Genomic DNA, 22,336 nt, shown 5'->3' on the forward strand with positions numbered 1-22,336 from the left:
CCTCCCATGTTCAGTCTTTGAGAAGCATTGGACGTTATACTATGTATTTTGTGGGTGTGTTTCGCCTCAAATCTCAATGACGTGATAAGGTGCTATATCAAATGCAAGGATTATTATTATTATTTCTCCGTGACCTAACCCATCAGAACATGCACACGGCTAAAGGGCGAAACCTTAGCAAATGCAGCGCTCCCTCAGTGTCGAACCGTTTAAAATTGGATAAAAATTTGTTTTAGAAAATACACGCAGAGAAGTTCTTTGAAGCCAGATCTTTCCCTTTTTGATCCGGCGAGTGCTGACACATGTGGAAACCCATCACCAGGCTTAAGTGTATCAAAATCGGACAGTGTTCCACATGAGTACGCCACTTACACATGGAAAATTCTGTTCTGCAATGGAATGCGCACACTCTCTTGCCCCAGAGGGATTCACCCCCACTTTCTTAAAAGTTTTAGATGAAGGACGGTGCGAGACAAAGCTTGGGGAACCCCAGTGTGTGTGTTGGGGGTAATTGCCGCAGCTTATCCAGCTAAAAACGCATAGCTTTCCATTGGAAGCATTGCCTGGCAATCTTTCCCATTACTTGTCCAGCCAGGACCACCCTCCCTATTAGGGCTTTGGTGGCAGAGTTAATTGGAGTTGAATGGGAAGAATACCTTCTCCCAGTGACTGATTTGTCCTTCAAAGTCCTACCGACGGGTCAGTCTGGCAGGTCTGTCATTAGCATTGCCCTTGGAGGACAGTGGATACGCCTGGCTCAGAAATCAGACTCTCGAGGACACTTGAAAGGGTTGGCTTGATTCTGACATGACTCTGGAGCCATCAGCTCCAAGGAGATCCTGTTTACCTTACTTTACCACAATTATAAAAGGTAAGTGTGAAACTCTTGTCAGTCATGCACCATAAGTAGTGATACCTTGGAGTGATATCAAAATAGGCATTAGATGTCCGTGAAAGCTAATACACATCTGATGTCTGCTTTGTGCAAATAAAAATAGGAATTTCAAACTTTATATCAAGTAGATGCAAGTCTAGACTGGGACTGGAGCCCATTTGACGGCTAATATAAATTCCGGGCAATATAAAGTCATCACACCACTATTGTTGGAGAAGGGTCTCTTTTTGTAAAGGAATTACACTTTAATTCACAAGAAAAGAATAAATAAAAAGCTGAATTTATTTTGCCATAACCATCTCCCAAATTATATCAAAAATATCAAGACATTTCAGTAGTTGCTATCTACGCTTGTAAAAAATCCTCTAAAATGTAGTTTGAACACAAATTTACAGGCATTCTCTACTCAGTCTGTATTACATTAAATTGAGGAACGAGTTTCCCCCACTCCCCTCGACTGCAATCAAATCGCTGTCACGAGTTTTCCAAAGTGTGTACCTTATTTTATCTATCGATTTTGAGCAAAGACATCCAGTTTAGTACCAAGTATCTGCCATTTTCCATCGGATAACAATTTTCTACACATTTTATCAGAGTGCAAAGAGAATATAAATGGCAGTAGTGTTTGCTGTTAACGAGTTTTCTTTCAGAAAAATCAGGCTATTAACAATGACTGGATTAGAAGACAATATAAACTAAACTGTACAAAAATCCTATCCACTAAAACAAGTGACTTTAGTACATTTGCAGGTCAAATTGTAAAAGTTTTTCCTCATCCCCCCTCCCCCAAGAATAACTTATATTCTTTGAATATAAAATTTAAAAGCACAGACTGTCTCCTTTCAGCTCCTCGCTTTGTTTACATTTTTTTAAAAAAAACTCGATGGGACTGTCCAAAGATTTTTATCGACCAAGTTTATAATACATTATAGAATATTAGTCAATTTACAAAAAAAACAAATGAATTCAAAAGCTGAAATCATGAAGGGCTGCAGAAGCGATCAGTATAATAAAAATGATAATAATACTATTTTCTCTTCTAGGGAATAAAATTTAACATCTGAGCTTCCATTACAAGAGCGCGACTGTGTAAGGGTCAAAGGTCCGTCACTTTATTCTCAAGAGCGGCCGCTATCTGTTGCAGGCGGAAGGAAAGTTGCATCTTCTGTGAAACCTGGTCCTCTTCTAATGCGTTTATTATCTGTGGAGCCAAAGGAAATAAATATTGTGGTGTTAACAGAGCTGAGAAAGTCTTGGGATTCATATTTAGATATTTTGCCCGCGAAATATGCAGTCAAATTCACTAGACGGTATGTTCTGTGAAGAGCTTTGAGACGTCTCAACGACATGTTAAGGTGCTCTTATCAAATGCAAGGATTATTACTATTTTTATTATCGGTGCTTTGTGTGACGCGGCACGTTAAACACTTGCTCAACTGAAATTTTCAAGACCGAGGTTGATCAGATTTTTGTTAGGTAAAGGTATCAAGGGATACGGGGCAAAGGCGGGTAAATGGAGTTGAGGTGCAGGTCAGCCATGATCTAATAGAATGGCGGAACAGGCTTGAGGGGCTGAATGGCCTCGGTGCTTCACAGTTGATTACGTTCAAGTGCTGTGACTGACTTTGTAGCTGGCCATTTGAGCCACAAAGCAGCCATGAGGTGAATGACCAACTTAAATCTGGAGGATCAATGGTCAGAACTCTTCGAATAGTGCGGTGAGATCCATTGTTGAAATCCACCATTGGAGGGAGAGCCTTCAGCCACTCTGCCCCCAACCCCTGGAATTCCATCCCCCAGTCAATCCGCTTCGCCCCCTCCTTAGCCTCCTTCAAATCCCGCCTCAAAACCCTCCTCTTCGACCATGCCATCGGCCACCCCCCCCTTCCCCTCCTCTCCCTTCTCACCCCCTGACCCCAGCTCGGGTCTGAAATGCTGTACACTGTCCAGCGCCTTGGGACGTCCTCCCGACGTGAAAGGCGCTTTACAAATGTAATCTTGTTGTTGTTCATCTGGATGGGACCTCAGTTTCATGTCTCAACCGAAAGACATGAATGATGATACACAACCCTCTTCCAGTCCTGTGCTGGAGTTAGCCATGACATGACTCTCCAGTGCAAGGTTCAAGCTCGCTGTAGGCCTTTGAACCCTTAAGTTTCTGAGCCAGAAGCGAGAGAGCTGTCGACTAAACCAGACTGGAAGACCAACTGTATCGTCAAAAGCTGAAAGGGATACAAAAGAACTCACCGCATCGTAGTATTTGTTTGTGTACTGGTATAACTGATGCAATGCCACTACTGTGTTCAGTTTGTCTGTGTGAGCCTGGAACAGAACACACAACCGTTAGAAAGGTAGATTCTTTCTTAAATTAAACTAGTGGACTGTGGCACTAAAGTAAAATCACAGTCTTTGCTCATTTACAAAGGTAAAAAAACACAACACTTTAGTGTGTGAAAGCACTGCACAGAGTAACGCAAATACAGAACAGTAACTTGGCTCCAAACTTTATATGATGGAGATTAGACCTATCTTTAAATAAAGGTACGTTTTTAGTGCTTCTTTAGTTTAAGTGCAATATCTTACAATCTAACTAGCCCGGGATAACACCACTTAACCCAAATTCAAGACAAGACAGAACATCAGGGAGTAAATGGATTCAACTCACCCTCGAGACCTCCGCTAGGTGTGTGTTCATATCCTGGTCACTGACCTGTACCATCTGTCGAATACCCTTGTAATAGCTGTTAAAACAAACAGAGATGAAATCTCTCAGAACAATTTAACACACAGGCTTCAGGCAAAATCCACATCATTGTTCTGTTAATCTGTTAATGTTCTCTGCACTTTGAGTAGCCCAGACAGAGCAGTAAAATTCTATTGGTGAATAACCAACCCAGGCTGACTGAGGTAATACGTTCCTAATCTGCGGTATTTCCATCATAAGAAATGTGTAATTATCAACTTTCTCAAAAACCGAAAATGCTGAAGAACATTCATCATTTGAGAAATTCCACATCTGCCTATTTCTTAATGAACCACTGCAAGTTAGATCCAATATTACTGGGAAAATATAGGCTATTGAACTATAAGATCCTTTCCTATATACAAACTATCCTCAACAACTCCTTGAGTTTCAAGATGATCCTCACTTCCTTCCCTAACAACTGAGACCTATTTCAGTGCCCTATTGCCACCCTAGGTGAGATTAACTAACTCAGCACTAACTGGGAATCGAATCTGGAGACATCTTATTCTGTATGGCTCAGGTAGTTACTGAGTCATTGGAGGGAGCTTTTGATATGGATTAATATACAGCTTTGTTCATTCAACCTATTCTTTCTCCCTCCTCTATTTTCTCTTCCAAGTTGGGTTTTCAGATTAGCATCCAAGAGAGACTGCGGGAATCCTCCAGGAAGCTCCCTGACTACTGTAGATGGCTATGGCGAATTCAGCAGTCGTCTTCAAGGAAAAATAGACCTGGCAGATCAAGTGAGACAGGTCTAGGACTGCAGTCTTTTAGTTGAAAGTCCAATGGGCCCTGGAGTTGAATGTACTAACCCACTGAACATTAAAGCTAGTCTAATTGGTTCAAGCCCGTTGGGATAGATGCATCAGATTTATTTCCACTTACTCATCTACCATTTTCTTGTACGTTGAAATCTCTCGTGCATAAAGTAACTTGTTGCTCGGTGAGTCCTAAAAAAATACAGGAGGATTCATTTTATTACTTGAAACAACAAAACCCTGTTAAATTGTTACCATTAGTCCTACACAAGCGCTCCGAGATGCCCTCCAGCGTGAAGGGAACTACATAGATGCAAGTTGTTGTTGTAGTACAGCAGTGTGGATTATTTTGCCAATTCCACCACCCACCACCCGTTTACTCCTGAATGTGCTCACTTGTACTGGGATATTGTTCTACGGGTGATATAGTTTTCTAGGACATACCCAAGTGGTCTTTCTCTATTTACGAGCCTAGTTGGTGAATGTTGACATTCGCCTTGTGAGAGGTATCACAGTCAGGCACCCAATAACCATACACACATAGACACGCGTGATTCCTGCTGGGATTGCTGGACAGGAATCAGAAAGGCTGGCAGATTTCCCCCTCTCTGTGCCAGGACGATTGCAGCACCCTTTCTGCTGTTCCTGTTTGAGGGCAGCTAATTCAGCACAGACCCAAAGTATAACACACGATCTTGTGTCTGCATGGCTCAACGATACAAAGTGAGGATAATGGTCGTTGCTCAAGTATTTGGTAGTTGCATGGCAGTTCATAGCTGTCTGAACTATTCAGTGCTTTTGAAAGAACAAAAGTCAACACTCTTACTCAATCAGTCTTGAAAGGGGATGACTCAAGAGGGGATCTTATGGAGGTATAGAAGATTTTAAATAGGACTGAGAAAGGAAATCCAGTACAATACCTTCTGGTGCGCTTAAGACAGTAGAATAAGATGACATTGAGCAATTTCAGGTCAGACACTTGGAAGTATTTCTTTACCCAGAATTACTAGGAAGGTTGTTTGAGGTCAGGATGGACTCATTTAAAAATCAGATTGATTCTGTGCTGGGAGAACGGTGGGATGGGAATTATGGAAGGATGTGATTGGCTTGCTGAAGGGCCTTCTTCATCCAAACCAGTCTTGTGAATGATTAATAATAATCCTTGCATTTGATATAGCGTTATATATGAAATAATTATTGAGATGAGACCTCTTAAAGTGCTTCCCAGAAATATGCTGCGAAGTGAATTGACTGTATATTTTGTGGGTGAAACACAAGAGCCAATTGCCCACAGAAGTGTCCCACAAACAAGTCGTGTGTTAAAAATATATCTTGAAGCCGTCGGATTTAGAGATTACGATGTCCACCTTGTGATACTCACTCTGCTCAGCTTGTGTTCTGACTTTGTACATGCGTCCATGAAGGTTTGTGCAATCACAGATAACGAGGCGTCCACCACTTCATTGACTTTCACGTCGAATATGAAATGTGGATTTTTCAGTATGTTGACCCAGAACCTGAGCGTCAAACTGCAAAACAGAACCAGCAGATCTCTCAGTAACAGATATTGTGGAGCAGACAATGCAATGATCACTAAATCCATACATTTAACAACAACAGCTTGTATTTATCTAGCGGTCTTCACACGGGGCAGAGTCTCGGAGCACTTAACAGTGGTGGGCGTACACTGACCCTGAGTTGGGGGGAAGAGGTGAGGTGACGGTGAGCACGATCGAAGAGGAAGGTCTTCAGTTGTGATATGATTGAGGGCAAGAAAGGGGGCAAGGAGGAGGGAATGCGGGGAGAGTTCCATAGGGGCGTACTGGCTGATGGTACGGTCGCCGATGGTGGAGCGGAGACGATGAGGGATAAGCAGGAGGCCAGACCCGGCTGAGCTGAGGCAGTGGGTAGTAGAGTGGGGAGAGCAGGGGTCAGAAAGGTAGGAAGGTGCCAGGGCGTGAAGGAATTTGTAGACAAGAGTGAGGATCCTGAAATCGATCCGTTCTGTGATGGGGAGCCAGTGGGAGCCTGGCGAGGACTGGTATGATGGGGGTACGGAGTTTAGTGTGGGTGACAATACGGCTGGTAAAGTTCTGAATCAGTTGTAGTTTGTGGAGCTATCATTTAATATGGTTTGCAGATCATTGACACCCCCAATATCACACTGGAGTGACAGCCTACACTGTAAGTTCAAAGTCCTAACATGGGGGCTTGAACCCACAACCTTCTGACTCAAGAGGTGAGAGTGCTACCGCTCTGTCTCGGAAGGGGATCCACACAGCCAGTATGGAATCTCCTGATCATTATTGGTGCAAGGTGCGTGCACTTGGATGTCATACGAGGACAGGATAAGGCTTGAATGTGAATCAACTCCATCCCACTTCCTCCCTCTGTTGAAAGGCCTGCGGACAGACCTTGTCTGTGTTTCCACATGAGCAGTTAGTACTTGGGTGAGATACGAGAGGTCAGCCAGTGCCTATGGAGCCTCACCTCAGTACCTTTAGGAGAGGAGCGAACCAGACCAGAAAATAGTCAGCTTACTTATTAGGTGGATTGCCTCTGTTCTGATAAGGTGATCACACGGCAGGCATACACAAAAAAATATAAAATTAAAAATATACATGTATATATATATATATTCAGAAAAATATAAAAACAAGGCCCGTCCTTCCTACCTGTTCGTTTTCCAGATGTGAATGGTTTCATCGTCTACTATATCGTGTTTATGCGCCTGCTCATCCAGGAAGTCAAAGAAGTACTTCACAGCTGGGGTGATGTCCTGATTCGTGCTCAGAACACTTTGGAAGAAATTATCTACAAATTGCTGCAGCGTACCCTGTTTCAGATTGTGATGAAAAAATCAAAAGCTGTTAAGGTCCTGGCTTTGTAAAATCAAGATAAAATGCCCACAGCCCAACCAAGATTGAAAGTGGAACAACGCTGCGTTCAAGCTCTGCGTCAGGCATACACATCACTCCCCAAGCTCACAGCGGACACCCCCCCCCCCCCCCGATTCATGGCAGCCACACGTGGAGATATTGTAACAATAAGATTAATAATGATGATAATATCCTTGAATTTGAAATAGCACTTTATCACGTCGTCCAGCGTCTCAAAGCGCTTCACAGACTGTATTGTACAGTGAATTGATTGTATGTTTTGTGGGCGAACCACGCTAGACAATTGTACACAGCAATGTCCAATAAATAGTCGTGGTTGAGTGACCAATTTATTTAAGTTGGGGGGGGGGGGGAAAGAGGTATTATTACCCCCGGAAAGCGATCTGCCAATCGACTAACAACCGGGCTCCTACTTACTGCTAGGTAAACAGAGGCGTGTGGAGTAAGGATACTTGTCTAATGTTTTGCTCTGCCTGGTAATCAAACCTGGGTCCTCTCGCTTACAAGGCAAGTGCTCTAACCACTACTCTAAGGGTGTCCATGAAAACGAACAGTTTGCTCTACTTGAAACCATATAAAACTTCACACTCTGAGCCGTCAACAAAATCCCTGGAGACGCTGTAGTTGGGAACTGTTGACCGAGTGTTGGAAAGGTCAAGAATGAAGTACACAGCATAATAAGAGGCCATTATATAAACGATCTTAAAGGATTGATTTTATACTCGAAGCACCGAGTATACTAATAATAACCATAACCCGTTGTATTTGACATCAGAAGGATATCTCAAAATGCTTCCCAGGATTCACTGTTAAGTGTATTTTGTAGGCGAAATGCGGCAGCCATTTGCGCACAGCAATCTCCCACAACTAGCCATGGAGTGAATGACGAATTGGTTGGAAGAATCTCCCTCGTCTTTTCTCAAACTGTGATCCTATAACACAGGGTCTTTAACATCTCTCAGGCAGACCCAACCTCGGTTTTAACGTCTCGTCCGAAGTATGGACATTACAGAACTCCACCCAGCACTGTAATGGAGTGCCGGCCAAGATGGGAGTTCAAACTCCCGACTTGGGGCTTGAAGCCACAACTTCTGACTCAGAGGTGAGAGTGCTGCTGACTGAGCCAGGCTGAGCATGTTTCACTCCTGTGCTATAACACAGAGACAACAATACAGGAGGCGGCATTGCACACGTCATCGCCTGAGCACGCACTATCCAGCGCTTGCTAAGGGGAGGCATGTGGACGCTCGACCACTGGAACGTTTCCATCTTTGACAGTAATAAGTTATACTCTGTTTGTTGAGGAATTAAGATAGATTTTGTACAGACTCGTCTTTCTGGCAAGCAGAGAGAGGTGATGATTCCCTGGAATCAGACAAGGATTTCGACCATGAAATGTAAGGACTTGAAACCAACAGCCACAATGAGCTGTGCCACCACCCCCCCAGTGAGATCTCTCAACTGCAAAATCATGTTGCATAAGTGCACAGAAGTTATGACTAACCTTGTAGCTCCCCTCCTTAATTAGACCATGGATATATAGAATCAGTTGAGACGAGATAGGAGAGATATTAATAATCCTCGCATTTGATATCGCGCCTTATCACGTCAATGAGACATCTCAAAACGCTTCACAGAATATATTGCAAAGTAGATTGACTGTATTTTGTGGGCGAAATGCGTCAGCCAATTGCGCACAGCAGTGTCCCACAAACAGTCATGGATGCACATATACAATATACATTTGGAAAGCAAGGGGATTAAGGAGATATATGGAGAAAAATCAAGGGATTAAATGATCTGCTGTGATCTAATAACATGGCAGAATAAAGTCAACGGGCCGAATACTCCTATTTTACATATCACTTCATGGCTGTTTGTGGGACATTGCCGGGCGCAAATTGGCTGCGACGTTTGCCCTCAAAAATACAGTCACTCTGCTTTACAGTATATCCTGCGAAGCACTTTGACTTGTCTGGCCGACGTGAAAGGTGCAACCTCAAAAGGATTATTATTGTTGTTGTTAAGATCATTGCATCTGCTCCGCTTGCATATGATTCACTTGTAAGCAATGGCTTTGGGAGGGAACCTTACCTTTACAGACAGAAGCCTCGTCAAGTAGATTTCGGTGATGGCTTTCGTCCTCTCTTTTTCTTTCACGCTGCCTCTCTTCGACTTGCCCTCATCCACCTCGTCCATCGGCCGGACCAAATGCCATCGCTTGTTGTCTTCTTCTAAAAGCCCACTTTCTGTAACAAACAAATAAAAAGAATACTCGTTCCAGCACGTTTGTGAGCTCCTTGCTTTGCTAAACCGTATCGAGACTTTATCCACTGCCTCTATTCTGAGTTGGTTAGCATACAGTCTCCCCTCTGCATTGGTTTATCTCCCAATACAGTCTATCTCCATATAGACCTGTCCGCTCCTTCAGCTTCGGGGCTCCGACCTGCTCCATGTCCCCTGTCCGGCCTGCCCCACCATTGGTGGTCTGGCCCTCAGCCTCTCTGCCCACACCCTTTGGAACTCCATCCCACAGTCCCTTTGCTTAGCCCCCTCCCTTGTCTCCTTCAAGACCCTCATCTTCGACCACGCCTTGGGTCACCCTCCTACTCCGACCCTCCCTGCCCTTCACTCCTCCAGATCTCAACCCCCAGCTCAGATCCGAATCCCTGAATGTCCAGCGCTTTGGGACGTCCTCCCGACATGAAAGGCGCTGTGTAAATATAAGTTGTTGCTGTTGGTTAGCACCCAGCCTGTCCTCTGCACTGGTTAGCAGACAGCAACAAGTTGTTACTAACTTTCTCCGTAGATAATCTGCTGGTGGTCATCTGGCTGCTGAGAATGTGACGACTTGACTAAGATGAGGGATGAGTAATCCCGGACCTGTAAGAACATAAGAAGAGTTATCTGTCATTATCTGTCAACTGCAGTTTATCCGACAACAATCTCTCCAATTGCTCAGCTTATTCAGTGATTAAGCAGCACCCAAGCAATCTCAAACAATCTGCTCTCGAGCCCGAGTCAGACTTGTTACTCATGGTTTAATCTCTGAAAACCTGTTTGTTTAACTGATTGTTGGATACTCATCATCAGAATGGCAGGTCCCTCCGTAACACAAACCTGAATTAAAGACCTGAGGTATTGGAATGCTACTAGACGTATGCTGCGTTTAGTATCAGAATGGTCTTCATATATTTGACATGGCCTCTGTCTGCGCTGACAATGATCATGTCAAGAGTCGCAAGAGAGAATGAAACTACACTTCTCTTGGATTCTGATCGCACAAAATTGCCTCAGAATGCTTTACCTCTCCCCGATTTCAACCTAACTCTTCATAGAATAGAATCATAGAATCCTACAGCACAGAAGGAGGCCATTCGGCCCAACGTGCCTCTGCCGGCTCTTTGAAAGAGCTATCCAATTAGTCCCACTCCCGCACTCTTAACCCATAGCCCTGCAAATGTTTCCTTTTCAAGTACCTATCCAATTCCCTCTTCTAATAATAGGCAAAGCATTGCACCTCTCTGGCATCTGTATGCAATGGTACGTATGTCAACTGGCAAACGTGCAACATGTGGTGTGTAGTTTGGGAGTGGAGCAGCTAACAGCAACATGAATTTATACAGTGCCCTCAACGTGGAGTAATGTTAAGAGTACTTCATAGTGGCAAGGTTGGGGCCAAGCAAGGAGGAAGAGAAAGGTGACCATAGGAGTGATCGAAGAGGTTGATTTTAAGATGGAGAGAAACTCAAACTCACTCAAACAGTATTTTGCCCAAACATACACAGCCAAACCACTTTACAGTATATCCTGTGAACCCCTTTAAGACGTCTCAATGCCGTGATGAGGCGCTATATCAAATGCAAGGATTATTATATAGAATTAGATGGAAAGAGAGGAGGTGAGGTGGCGGGATAAAGGCAGGGAGTTCCAGAGGTAGGGGGGCATAGTGACGGATGCCAAAAATAGGAGTGCCTGGAACTAAAAGCGTTCAATGACATCAGACGTTAAGCATGAGGAACAAAAACACTCAGTGTGTTGCTTCTCGTCCTGGAGGCTGGAAATTGAATTGTTTTCATTGTGTCAGCAGCTGAATGCGAATGCTAGGCAACTATTGTCAGGGAACTGACACCACCTTCCAGCTGGTTGATTGGGGAGGAAAAACAAGCAGCGACATGTACCATTGAGATTCTGCAGTGCTGTCAGCAGAGAACAACAACAAGAATTTTCATTTATACAGTGCCCTTCATGCGGAGTACATGTCAGCCTAGTCCCGCATTCATAGAATCACCCTACTGTAATAATACTAATAATGGTAATAATCCTTGCATTTGATATAGCACCTTATCAGGTTGTTGAGACGTCTCAAACCGCTTCACAGCATACACTGTAAAGTGAATTGACTGTACATTTTGTGGGTGAAACGCGGCAGCCAATTGTGCGCAAAGCAGTGTCCCGCAAACCAGTCGTGGTTTTTTTTTAATGACACGTGAAGGAAAGTACTGCCTTGTATCTTGTGTTAATGTATTGTAGCTGCATTAGTCACGCAGGTCAATCTCATTCTTGTTCTGAAGAATTGGTTTCAATTATTAAAACTAGTGACAACTTCTTTTAATAGCTATTTATTCAAAAAAAAGATTCAAGACACTGCAGCTGTGTTGTAAAGTAATTTAAGGTCAAACCCTATTTATTCTCCAAAGCTGGCAGTGATCCAAGACTACTTTCAGGTTCAGTCTCTGTTTATAGTGCAGTGTAAGAGCCGTGGATTTGATTATGCTGCCCTACTCGTGACACTAAATCGTGAAGAGGTTTGCAAGCCACGTGGCATCAACATTGATAAGGTGACCTCCGTCTCCATCACATAAAACCTTTTAAAAACAGCTTTGCTTTGAAACATTCACGACACTTAATTACCTGTGACGTGCTTTGAAACATTTCAATGCGATAAAAGAGGCATAAAAATGCAAGTGCTTTCTTTCTTCTTTAATTTTTAAACGCCCTGGACTGATGGTAATGTGCCTCTTACTTATTTTCTCTCCTAGACTTTATTTGCCCTCGGATGATTGCCATTTCTATGCTGTTTTAGCTGGTTAGACTCCAGCAGTTACGCCCAACGCACGCTCTGGGGTCCCCAATCCTTGGGTTTCTGCATTTGTCAGACATCCACCTGGTTGACTAAAAACAAATTCTTTGGACCTGAGAATACCGTAAGGGTCAAGGGATACACTTGTTATAAGTATCCCATACAAAGCTAAGTGCCATGTACATCACCCAAGTCTTTCTGTGTAAGTTGAAACTCGCAATATAACTTAGCTCATCATTCAATTCGACAGGTTGGAGTGAAGTCTAGAAAACGTGGCAAGCAAATTTACTAGGATTTGTTCTTTTCTTTCCGTTTAATAAAAGCCTTTTGCGTCCAGGAGACCAGCTCCCAGCAGAATATGGAGATCCAATAATTTCTGTCCTGTAAGTTGATTAATGAAGCTCCACATTGTTGAGGCTGATCAAGTTAAGAGGTTTACTGTGCTTTACCCAGAGGATACGTAGGACCATATTATTTAACAGCACACTGTCCCTGTAAGCCCTTTTAATTTGCTTGGCAATAGACAGAGAAAGTAATTTGATTTGCATTGCCTCATTGTGCTGTAAAGAGCATGACCAGGGCAAATCAATGTATTGAAGATGTTCTATTGCACGCTCTCCCCAGTCAGACGAACAGTCTCCCTCTTTAATCTCTCTCCCCTCCCAATTTTCCCCTCGGTTTATCCTGACAGTGTTGAACTCAGGCTGGGTTTTAGACCATCTTATTGGCACCTCACTCAAGTGACTCACTCATCATTTGCTGGGAGTATCAGCAGATAATTCGACCATGAGATCATGCGAGAATCAGAGCCCACATTGATTCTATCCTCACATGATATCAACTCACATGCTTTCTAGCAGGAATTAGCCAGGAGGCACAGGAAGATTTGCAACCTCCCTGTTGTCACCTTATCTTTCGTCACCTTATGTATCTCACAAGTTTTCGCTCACAAAATACACAGTCACTGCACTTTACAGTATATTCTGTGAAGCGCTTTGAGACGTCTCAACGACGCAATAAGGCACTCTATCAAATGCAAGGATTATTATTATTATCTAACAGCGAGCACAGACTGGGCACTCCCAACTTTGGCCTTCTGGATTCAGGATTCAGTTTCACACTGGACAAGTGGCTTTATTTAGAAACTCAGTCGTTGGGAGGAGCGGGTGAAGGAGATTTAATATGCTTTCTCCCCATAAATGTCAATATTTTATCAACAGTGAAACGAAAGGCCCCCTCACTAAGTCCAAATCGGCTACCGTTTCTGATGCACGAAATAAAACAGAGCAGTAGACGGATACACTCACGTTATAGTGCTTCAGTGTGTTTAAACGCCTCCATTTTCCTTCTCGCTCCGAGGTGACATCCAGATCCGAGAGGATCTGACCAGTGGAGCCTGGACGCCATTCTGTGGAGTAAATCCAAACACGTCAACGTCCTCCTCTCATCATTTAGACACGAGCTGCCGAACCACAAGGACTAATTGTAGTCTCTCATCTTTTCTACCTCCTGTGAGGGCACATCAGAGTCCGTATTCCCTTCCTCTCCTGATGCCACCGACTCTTGTGGGCTTCAGTTCTAGATGCACAAACCGCCTTCCCTTATCTAATATCTTATCTAAGTGCCCATTCTTGGTGCTGGAAGGTTACTCATCATTTGGGTTTGCCACAACTAAGTCTGATCTTGTTCTCACCCAACACACACACACACGCCCTGAACTCCTAATATGTAACATGCAAAGCCGCAAGGCTTCACCCTGCTCACTTTAGGACACTGTAAAAATTATACTGTGTTATAATGTGATTCAGAAGAACATAAGAAAGAACCATTTGATGTTCCGAAGGTCCTCCCTCTCGTACTATGACAGCTCATTTTATTGCTAACCCGATTATCCTTTATTACCTGCTTTTATAACTCTAGTGCTTTTATCTGTTTTAATGCGCGTTTCACTCATTTCCATTGATGCATTCTCCTCCTAACTGGTTTACTTCAAACTAAGAACCCAGGGCTATTGTATCATTGTAAGGCCCCAATGAACCATGCCTTTAAAGTGGAGCTGAGAGCAACCAAAAGTCTTGTGTATTGTTCTCAACACACTAGAGAAGAAACAATCCCTTTTGCAGTTAAAACACAGCTTTTAGTCAACCGGGTCAATAGACCCGAAGCAGAAAAGGGAAGTGATGGAGCTGGTTTGGGGTTCAGTTGAATGCACTCAAATGTTACTCCAAGGTTAATCTTAAAATGTAGAGGAAGAATTGTAACCTTAAAAAGTGCTGAGTTGCAACACTGGACACTCGCTCTTTCACTTTTTATCAGAGCAGTTAACAGCCTCAGACTCACCCAGAACAACACTGTCCAGTTTAGGCCTCAATGAAAAAGGAACATTTCTGTAGACCTGGTCGAGGATTTTCTCTTTGACTTGAGTGATGCTGTCACAGTTCAGTACCTTTACTGGTGTGGGTTCTCCAGCCTCCCCTTGAATAGTTACATTTACGATCTGCCAGAGATGAAAAGTACACAACATCATTGGTTCGCCCACAAAATATACAGTCAATTCGCTTTACAGCATTTTCTGTGAAACGCTTTGAGATGTCTCGAAGACGTGATAAGGTGCTATGTTAAATGCAAGGATTATTATTGTTATTATTAGCCGCACACATTTCCACAAATAGCAGCATCTGTTTCATTGCCTTGTCTGCCTCACTTTTGGTGCTTTGAATGTTCCCAAGTCAAGATGACTATAGTTTCAATGTTGGAAGGAGAAAAATGCGACATTTCCTAAAGGGATTCAACATGCTAATTCTTTAAATTTGTTTCACCCACAAAATACACAGTCAATTCACTTTACAGTAAAGCTCTTTGAGACGTCTCTCCCCCCCCACCCTCTCCAAAAACACTATTCATAATCAAAGACATTATCAGCGTAGAAAGAGGCTGTTCAGCCCATTGAGTCTGCACAGGCTCTCAGAGCAATTTGTCCATTCAATTCCATTGCCCTACTTTATCTCATTATCTCTTCAAAGTCCTTTTCTTTTGTGTAGTTGTCCACTTCCCATTGAAAGCCACAATGAGCTCTACTTTTACCACCTCATTTGGCAGAGCAATTTGAGTGTTGATTCCATTGACCCGGGAGGGTTAAGCCATAATGCTATTTTGAGCCCCAAATAATACAATGTTCTCAGTGGTGAGGGAAACCTTAAAGGGTAAATATTAAAATAATAATCATTGCATTTTTATACAAGGCCTTATCATGTTGTTGAGACATCTCAAAATGCTTCGCAGAATATATTGTAAAGTGAATTGACTGTATAGTTTGTAGGCGAACTACCAATAAATATATTACACTGAAGTTTGGGGAGGGGGGAAAATGATGTTAGACCTGAAACCAGTTGATAACTATGGCCTAAAATTCCACTGTTTCTTAATAGATTCAATGTGATGATTTTACACATCCAATTTGCTGCAAAAATATCACACTTTTCATCCCCACTGTAACTGTACAGTTCACGCCCAAATATTAACGTGCTCCAAGGTTATTATGTAAAGTACTAATTCAGTAGGTAAGGATCACAACAGCAAATAATGAACAACTATAATAGCATTTATACAGCGCCTCTCACACAGGGTAGCATCCCAGAGGACTGGGAGAGCAATGGCAGAGCACGATGCTGAGCCGGGGAGGGGGAGGTGACGGTTAGCACAGCCGAAGAGGAAGGTCTTCAGGCACGAGCTGAAGATATGGAAGGAGGGGCAAAGCAGAGGGATTGAGGGAGACGTTCCAAAGTTTTGGGGGTACTGGTTGAAAGTGCGGCCACCCGTGGTGGAACGGAGGGCACGAGTGACAAGCAGGAGGCCGGCCAGAGCCAGTCAAGGGGAGGCAACGGTAGGGTATTGGAGAGTCAGCAGTTCGGCTTCAAAGCTTCTGAATCGTTTTCTAGTAAACCGTTGATGATTCTGATACATGAATGAAGTTGTGTGGGGCTCACCAGTGGGTTATACTCCACATCATCTCCCAAGAGTCCAGTGTCGTTCAGGGTGTATTTGGCTTTTTTCAGTTCTGCGTCCACTGGGCCTTTCTCTACCTGGTGCTTGAGCCCCTTAAACAGTCTGTAAAGTGGTTCACCAGCCGAATCCTAGATTTGTCCAAAAAAATACACACTTCAGCTTTTTGAGACAATCTTAAACTCTTTTGAGTGTCTGACACGTGCAGAAACCCATCACCATGCTTAAGAGTATCCAAACCAAATGAGTTTGACTTGTATATGCCACCCTCACGTGTGCCAACTACATATGGAAATGTCCCCGTGTTTGGAACACAGTGTGCACTCTCTCCTTTGGAGAGTATTAGGTGCAGGTTAGGAAGAGACTCGGGGACCCCAGGGTGTGCGTTTGGGGTACGGCTAAAGTTCAACCAGCCCAAACTGCAGTTTACCATTGAGAGCTCTACCTGTCAAGTATCACACTGCTTGTCCAGCGAGGACGGCCCTCGTGTGTCATGGCTTTGGCTTGCAGGGTTAACAGGAGCTGAGTGGGAGGATTCCCTGCCCCTGTAAGTCATGCTGATGAACTGGGTTGGCTGGTCTGTCATCAGCAGTGCCCTGGGGAACTGCGGACCCGCCTGGCTGAAATAAATGTATCATTTTTGGATGACTGCCACAGAAGGTGGACTCGATTCTGTTGCCGAGCACGTAACCTTGGGAAGCAGCTCAGCTCCAAGCCCTCCCCCCGGAGGGAATTTGAACCTCTATGGGTAATGAATGGGCAACAGTGTGTTTGCCAGGTACCTTTAGAAACTGGTACAGACAGATGGACATCCAGTTGGAAAGCATTCTCTCCACAACGGTTTCTGATCTGAGAAGCAAAAATACGGGAAAGAAAAGGAGATTCAGCAATTTCATTCATTTTTATTTCCGCTTTTTTTTAAATAAAAGAAAATTTACATTTCTATTTCATTTACTTCCCCCCCCATCACTTCATCCTGAAGTGAAAGGCGCTATGTATAAATGCATTGCAAATTGTATCACAACAAAGAGAAAGATGTAAAGTATTATGAGGAATGAGTGGTTAATATGCAGATGTATGAAGAGATTTGGTTAGACTTGAGAAATTAGGGTTTTCTCCATCCTGTCTGAGGAGATTAATAATAATAAAAATCATCCTTGCATTTGATGTAGCGCTTTTCACATCTTCTAGACGTCTCAAAGCGCTTCACAGAATATACTGTAAAGTGAATTGACTTGTAGTCGAAATGCAGCAGTCGACTGGCACAGCAGTGTCTCACAAACAGTTGTGAAATTGAGTGACCAAATTATTATTTATTTATTATTGTTATTATTTTTTGGGAGGGATTATTACCCCCAGGAAAGTGATCTGCCAAGCAACTAACAAGCGAAATATTGCTAGGAAAACAGAGGCGCGCGGAGTAAGGAAATTTGCCCTAAGGTTTCGCCCTGGCCCGGGAATCGAACCCAGGTCCTCTCGCTTGAGAGGCGAATGCTCTATCCAATACGCTACAGGACTCTAAAGGTTAAGGGGTGACCTGATAGAGGTCTTCAAAATTTTAAAGGGCTGTGAAAGAACAAATCATTATCACTAGTGGACGAGTAAATAAAAAGGACGAATTTAAAAGAATTGAAGGGGAAATTAGATTAAAAAAATCTTTGGTTTCTTCTTGATTTGTAACCAGGAGACGCACCTTCTGAGCATGAGTTTGGGGTTTTTAGCCACATACTGGGCCATGAGCTCCAACAGTAGAGTCCTCAAGATGTCCGTGTAGTATTCCAGCTTTCCGTGAAGAGCAACGGTCAGCAGAGACGCAAAGTAAACCTTCTCCCGGGCAGAGAAGTCCCTCTGACCTTCCAGTGTGTGGATAAACTGGAAGTTAAAACAAGTCAAGTTGGACTTAGTTAACACTGGATCAAAGAAGGCTGAGTAACAATGCCGGAGCATGAGGCAGCACTCCCATTCATCCTTATCTTGGTTGTTAGTTCAAAAAGCCAGCGTGGTATTGAGAAGGAATTCCAGGCGATATCTTCCATAGCATTCAGATCCACCAAGAGCCATTACTAGCAAAACTCAGCACTGACAATGATCATGTAGATGGTTGTGAGTTGAATCATCATCCACCCAATGTGGGTGGATTGGAGTTGAGGTCCAGATCAGCCATGATCTAATAGAAGGCGGGACAGGCTCGAGGGGCTGAATGGCCTACTCCTGTTCCTATGTTCTCATGATTTAATGCACTCGAGTTCCTTTGTGTTTTTTTTAAGGGATGATTCATTGAAATTGCCAAGTGAAAATCACTGAGTGTTTTGTTCCGGAAGCAACACACAGTTCATTGCTGAAACAATGGGATGAAAAACACGATGACTGATTTTGTTTTTCTAATTTTTTTTTGCCAGCTGGGCGTCTTGACACATGCAGAAACCCATCACCGTGCTTAAGAGTATCCAAACCAGACAGAGAATTCCAATGAATCCCACCTACACATGGGAATCCCAGAGATAAGATTGTTGGAATGGAATGCGCGCTCTCTCCCTGGGGGGATACATCCTACATTCTTAACTCTGGAAAGTATTAGGCGCTGGTTGGTAAGAGCCAAGGCTCAGGAACCCCAGTGAGGATTCATAACAGATTCCGTGTGATGTAATTTCACTGAAACAGTTAAGTAACATTGGAATTGAAGACACGTTTCATTGTGGCTTCATAGGGTCACCAGTCTCGCTCAGCTCCGAGCAAGAGCATTATTCTGTGAAACACAATTCCCCACGACCGGAAACAAAAATTGGTTGGAGGCTGCTACATCGAGACCAAAGATGAACGTCAGCTTTGAGCTAAACCATTAAGCCAAAGTTGTTGATTTTCATCTGACATTGCAATGTTTGACAGATCTGAAGTCAATCCATCAGAATCATCTCATTTTTCACCCCAGGACTCCCTTAGTTAAAAGGCGCCAATGCAATTATTCCTCTATTTCGTTTTTGCAACATCGCCAGACTACGGCACTACCTCACCCCTCACGCTGCTGAAACTCTGGTCCACGCCTTTATCACCTCAAGGCTGGACTACGGGAACTCTCTCTTCGTCGGCCTTCCCGGCCCTCCCTCCACACTGCAGGTCATTCAGAACTCTGCAGCTCGTGTACTGTCCCGCACCAGACACCGCGACCACATCACTCCCACCCTCGCTCGCCTCCACTGGCTCCCCATCCCCCAGAGGATCGATTTCAAGATCCTCATCCTCACCTACAAGGCCATTCACGGCCTTGCTCCCTCCTACCTCTTCGACCTACTATCCCCCTACTTACCTGCTCGTACCCTCCGTTCCTCTGGCTCCGGTCTGCTCCACATCCCCCGCCCTAACTGCCCTACCATTGGTGGCCGGGCCTTCAGCCTCTCAGCCCCGAGGCTCTGGAACTCTATCCCCCAGTGCCTTCGCCGCTTCCTCCCTTTCCTCCTTCAAGGCCGGTCTCACGACCTTTCTCTTCAACCGTGCCTTCAGCTCCCCTCTCAACTCTCTACCCCCTCCTCGCTCCCTCCCCTCACCCTGACCATTTCCCCCCTGCTCGGGTCCCGACCCAACTGTCCGGCGCCTTGGGACGTCCTCCCGACGTGAAAGGCGCTCTATAAATGCAATCTTGTTGTTGTTTTGATCAGCTGGTGTTTGACGCCTGCGGAAATCCATCACCATCCAGGCCAGATAAGAGTTTCCACATGTGTATGCCACCTACACATGGAAATAACTCTGTGTCTGAAATGGAGCGTGCAATATGTCACTGACCTAATGGCAGAATGTATTAGTCACAGATAGGCAAGAGCTAAGGCTTGGGGACACAGCCTTCTCACATTAATAGTTCCTCCCCACCCCAAGTAGTTTACCTACTGATGTTGCAAACCAACTTTAATATCTGTCTTGAAGCAGCACGGGAGCTGAGTACGTGAAGTTCAGTCACTGCACCAAAACCTTTGGCAATTCTCTGCATCGAACGAAGCTCATTGAGCTTCTCTCTGGTCAAAGACTTACATGAATCAAGAAGGATTTGCTGTTGAGCAAGTTTGAGAACTGGTATAGAGCCTGCTCCACTGTCTGCTGCCTCGCTGGGGGGATGTCTAGTTTCCCAGTTATCATGACGTCCTTTTCTCCATCCTTTGAGGGGAGGAAAAAGACTCGGTCGGTGTAGGTCTTATAATCCAGGAACGGGATTCCCACATCATTCACATCGTTCAAGTGATCGTCCATTTCAGTCACCAGGTCTGAAAGTTAACCGCACACAATACATAATGTAGGTTTTGAGGGATAATAATAATAATCCTTGCATTCGATATAGCATCTTATCACATCTTCGAGACGTCTCAAAGCGCTTCACATAATATACCGTAAAGTGAATTGACTGTATACTTTGTGGGCGAAACTATTTATTTGTGGGATGGCTATTTATTGGAAAACTACGAGTGAAGGGGAAGCAGGAGGAGAAAATGCTGCTTGATAATTATTACCGTTTAAGGCAGTTCCAATGGCTTGGAATAACAACAACCCCCCCACTCCTCGCTCCCTTAAAAGAAACGTGGTTGCGACATTGAATTTACAGCGACCCTGAATGAACCATTCATTGTACTGGAAATCTGGAACTCTCTACCCCCGACAAAAGACTGTGGATGTTGGATCCATTCAAATTTTCAAGACTGAGGAGGATAGATATTTGTTAGGTCAGGGTATCAAGGCATATGGGGCAAAGGCGGGTAATTGAGGTTGAGGTACAAATCAGCCATAGTAGAATAGCGGAACGGGCTCGAGGGGCTGCATATTCCCCTCAGTATTGATCAGGTTCGATCGCGCTGATTAGAAATATTTACTTTCCACCTGATAATACTGTCACCTCGCCCAATACTGATCAGGTCATTTTTACCTGTGAACTCTTTCTTGCAACGGTCTCTCACACTTTCCTCGAGGCTCTCCAACTGTAGCTGAATCTTCTTGTACTCCCTCTCTGCCTGTTGGCTCTTGCGCCTAAAACAAAACAATGTACAAGTGGGCCACTGTGACCGCAGACATTTGGGCATCCCAACGACAACTTGTGTTTATACAGCGCCCCCTCACGCAGGGTAGCGTCCCAGAGCGCTTGAAAACACGCCTACAAACAGACATTTTAAATTTTTTTATAAATAATTCCGCGTACCTGTAACAGTAAAGGGAGACGCCAATAATCAGCAACATGGGAATCAGAACCAGGGGCAGAATAACACCCAGTTGCACTTGTGCAGGCGTTTCATACTTCACTTTTCCAAGGCTCCACTTACGGAATCCAATTTCCACCTGATAAGAACAGGAAAAGGTGAAGCTAGGTTGCAGAACATCTAGAGTCCCAACATTTCTCCTCTCTTAGCCTGAAGGACATTCTTAAAAGAACAATAATCCTTGCATTTTGCATTTGTCAAAGTAAAGCTATTTCTATGCAAGTAACAACCGGGTTGCTGTTTACTGCAAGGTAAACAGAGGCGTGTGGAGTGGGGAAACGTTTCGCCCTGCCCGGGATTCGAACCCGGGTCCTCTCGCTTACAAGACGAGTGCTCCAATACACTACAGGACTCCACAAATGAACTGAGGTAAAAGGATAGGGAAGCTAGGATTATTCTCCTTGGAGCAGAGAAGGTTAAGAGGAGACTTATTAGAAGTTTTCAAAGTTGTGAGGGGATTCGATAGGGTGAACAAGGAGAAACTATTTCCACTGGCGGGTGGGTCGGTAACCCGAGGACACCGATTTAAGATAGTTGTTAAAAGAAACAGAGGGGAGGTGAGGAGAAATATTTTCACACAGCGAGTTGCTCGGATCTGGATGCATCGCCTGAAAGGGTGGTGGAAGCCGATTCGATAACAATTTTTAAGAGAGAAGCAGATAATTATTTGGGGAGGACAAGTTTGCAGGGCTATGGGGAGAGAGCGGGGGAGTGGGAATGA

General features: G+C 44.1%; 1 protein-coding gene across 4 annotated transcripts in view; it reads right to left on the reverse strand.

Moving 5' to 3' along the window:
• Positions 1-1,153: 1,153 nt before the first annotated feature.
• The window catches only part of LOC103176971 (plexin-B2), a 175,880-nt gene continuing 154,697 nt past the window's right edge, over positions 1,154-22,336 (reverse strand). For all 4 annotated transcript variants that reach the window (XM_042335787.1, XM_042335788.1, XM_042335786.1 and 1 more), the window contains exons 22-37: positions 21,558-21,694; positions 21,288-21,388; positions 20,405-20,634; positions 18,078-18,256; positions 17,167-17,233; positions 16,369-16,515; positions 14,723-14,879; positions 13,690-13,790; positions 10,098-10,182; positions 9,394-9,548; positions 7,075-7,235; positions 5,781-5,928; positions 4,527-4,591; positions 3,561-3,636; positions 3,143-3,217; positions 1,154-2,096 (exon numbers count right to left, since the gene is read on the reverse strand). In XM_042335787.1, the coding sequence (XP_042191721.1) occupies positions 1,992-2,096; positions 3,143-3,217; positions 3,561-3,636; positions 4,527-4,591; positions 5,781-5,928; positions 7,075-7,235; positions 9,394-9,548; positions 10,098-10,182; positions 13,690-13,790; positions 14,723-14,879; positions 16,369-16,515; positions 17,167-17,233; positions 18,078-18,256; positions 20,405-20,634; positions 21,288-21,388; positions 21,558-21,694 (1,989 nt within the window). In that variant the 3' untranslated portion in view covers positions 1,154-1,991. The remainder of the gene's footprint in view (positions 2,097-3,142; positions 3,218-3,560; positions 3,637-4,526; positions 4,592-5,780; positions 5,929-7,074; positions 7,236-9,393; positions 9,549-10,097; positions 10,183-13,689; positions 13,791-14,722; positions 14,880-16,368; positions 16,516-17,166; positions 17,234-18,077; positions 18,257-20,404; positions 20,635-21,287; positions 21,389-21,557; positions 21,695-22,336) is intronic.

Source organism: Callorhinchus milii, unplaced genomic scaffold (genome assembly GCF_018977255.1).
Source record: "Callorhinchus milii isolate IMCB2004 unplaced genomic scaffold, IMCB_Cmil_1.0 Scaffold5, whole genome shotgun sequence".
NCBI lineage: Eukaryota > Metazoa > Chordata > Chondrichthyes > Chimaeriformes > Callorhinchidae > Callorhinchus > Callorhinchus milii.